The 1,852-nt window shown below is 38.9% G+C and overlaps 1 protein-coding gene across 1 annotated transcript in view; it reads left to right on the top strand.

The window, feature by feature from the left end:
- Nucleotides 1-1,852, top strand: part of LOC118408984 (plastin-2-like) — a 7,990-nt gene that overhangs the window by 5,034 nt on the left and 1,104 nt on the right. The window contains exons 4-5 of the mRNA XM_035809850.1: nucleotides 664-841; nucleotides 1,446-1,555. Coding sequence (XP_035665743.1) covers nucleotides 664-841; nucleotides 1,446-1,555 — 288 coding nt within the window. The remainder of the gene's footprint in view (nucleotides 1-663; nucleotides 842-1,445; nucleotides 1,556-1,852) is intronic.

Raw genomic sequence — 1,852 nt, 5'->3', positions numbered from 1 at the left:
AAAATAGCAAATGGTCCTGAAACATTTTTAGTATGATCCGACTTTCCCAATTTCAGAGTGGTGCTAGTATTCAGAAAAAGGTCTTTCGAGCCCTGGTCTGTGTTAGGTTGAGACATTTGTACTCCTATAGTAGAGCAGGAGTGTAACAATTTTCTCTGGACCTTTTCAAAACATTCTCCAAGAATGTCCTTTTGAGTTAAACCCATACTGTACTCTAAAGGAGAGTGTTATGGTTCTGCTAATAACATTTTTCTGAATCCTGAAACGTACTTGTATTGGCCACTTGATGTTGAACTTGGACAAGGGAGCAGTTGCATTATAAAGCATTTTATTTTAATGTGATTAATTTTTACAAACATAGTTGATTTTTTGTACACAAAGTTGCGGTCTTTTAGAAAATAGCATTCTCCTCTGGAGGAAAATATGGCTTTTTTATAATCTTTTTTTGGGAAGACTGTGAAATTAATCTTTCCAAAAATGTCTCACTGATGTCTTGTGACAAAAAATCGGTAACAGCCATATAACTTTCAGAGCCTGAGTGTGTTATGTCTTCTTCACATCCTTCAGTGCTGGCATTTATGCAGAAATGTCTAATGTCTGTTTCCAACTTGTCTGTTTTCATCATATTTGACTCCAATCGTACACAACTTTTCCTCCCTGTAGGTAAAGCCGGGAGTTGTTGACTGGGGCAGGGTCAACAAGAAGTTCAAAGCTCTTGGAGGAAACATGAAGAAGATGGAAAACTGTGAATATGCTGTTGAGCTGGGCAAGGACATGAAGTTCTCTCTGGTTGGTGTCGGTGGCAAGGACATCTTTGATGGCAATGAGACTTTGACACTGGGTATGTCTATATGGATATTACATGTAAAATGCTCAGATGTTGTTCTGACAATGTTATGAAAAATGCCAAATTGCAAAAAGTTTCTGCACATGAAAAATGCACAAAGCACGTGCAAAATGTGCAAATCTTATGGAACTGAGTAATTGACCCAAATCCCTAGCACCTGTACCCAAGAGATATTGACTTGAAACAAATTGTTGTGTTCTCCCACAACAATGTTTCAAGAAGACTTTTTTACCAAATCATCTTATGCCATGGATTATGCCATCTTCAATATCCCTCTGTCACATGATCTATGAAGGGGTTGTCTATTTTGCATAAAAAGCTTCATTTTCCACAGTGCTCTGTGCATTTTACAAGATTCTAAGTACTACATACTTTTGAGTATTCTGCATTTTGTGCGAATACTTGTTTAATAGTATCAGTGTGACCTCACAAAGTTTGTTAATGATCACAATCTATTGATTGTTTTTCTAAATAAACGAATAAACGAATATCTCATCTATGGTATAGTAACCTGACACATGGAGTTTTGAAGTTCTAATTATATGTCACACCCCTCGTTGACCTTGAACAGTCATTGAGTCTTTTGTCTTTGTTTTAGCGGTGGTTTGGCAGCTGATGCGTGCCTACACCCTGGCCCTGCTGCAGAACCTGAAGGGATCCGAGGGACCAATCAAAGACAAGGAGATTGTTGACTGGGTTAACACCACTGTGAGTAATTTCTTGTCTGTCTGTCTGTCTGTCTGTCTGTCTGTCTGTCTGTCTGTCTGTCTGTCTGTCTGTCTGTCTGTCTGTCTTTCTTTCAGTCAGTCAGTCAGTCAGTCAGTCAGTCATTCTGTCTGTTTGCCTGTCTGTCTGTGTTTTTGGATAGTTATGGTCATCATAACTTAAAAACTTCTGGATGGATTTGATGATGTTGGGTATCTGGGTAGGGAAGATGAAGGTTGAGATTGAGTATGGGCCTACTGGCAGCTGATCTTGGTATTGTATTAGACCTTCTGGGTCTTG

The sequence above is a fragment of the Branchiostoma floridae genome, unplaced genomic scaffold (assembly GCF_000003815.2).
Source record: "Branchiostoma floridae strain S238N-H82 unplaced genomic scaffold, Bfl_VNyyK Sc7u5tJ_72, whole genome shotgun sequence".
NCBI classification, from domain to species: Eukaryota; Metazoa; Chordata; class Leptocardii; order Amphioxiformes; family Branchiostomatidae; genus Branchiostoma; species Branchiostoma floridae.
This window is presented reverse-complemented; position numbering and strand designations above follow the sequence as displayed.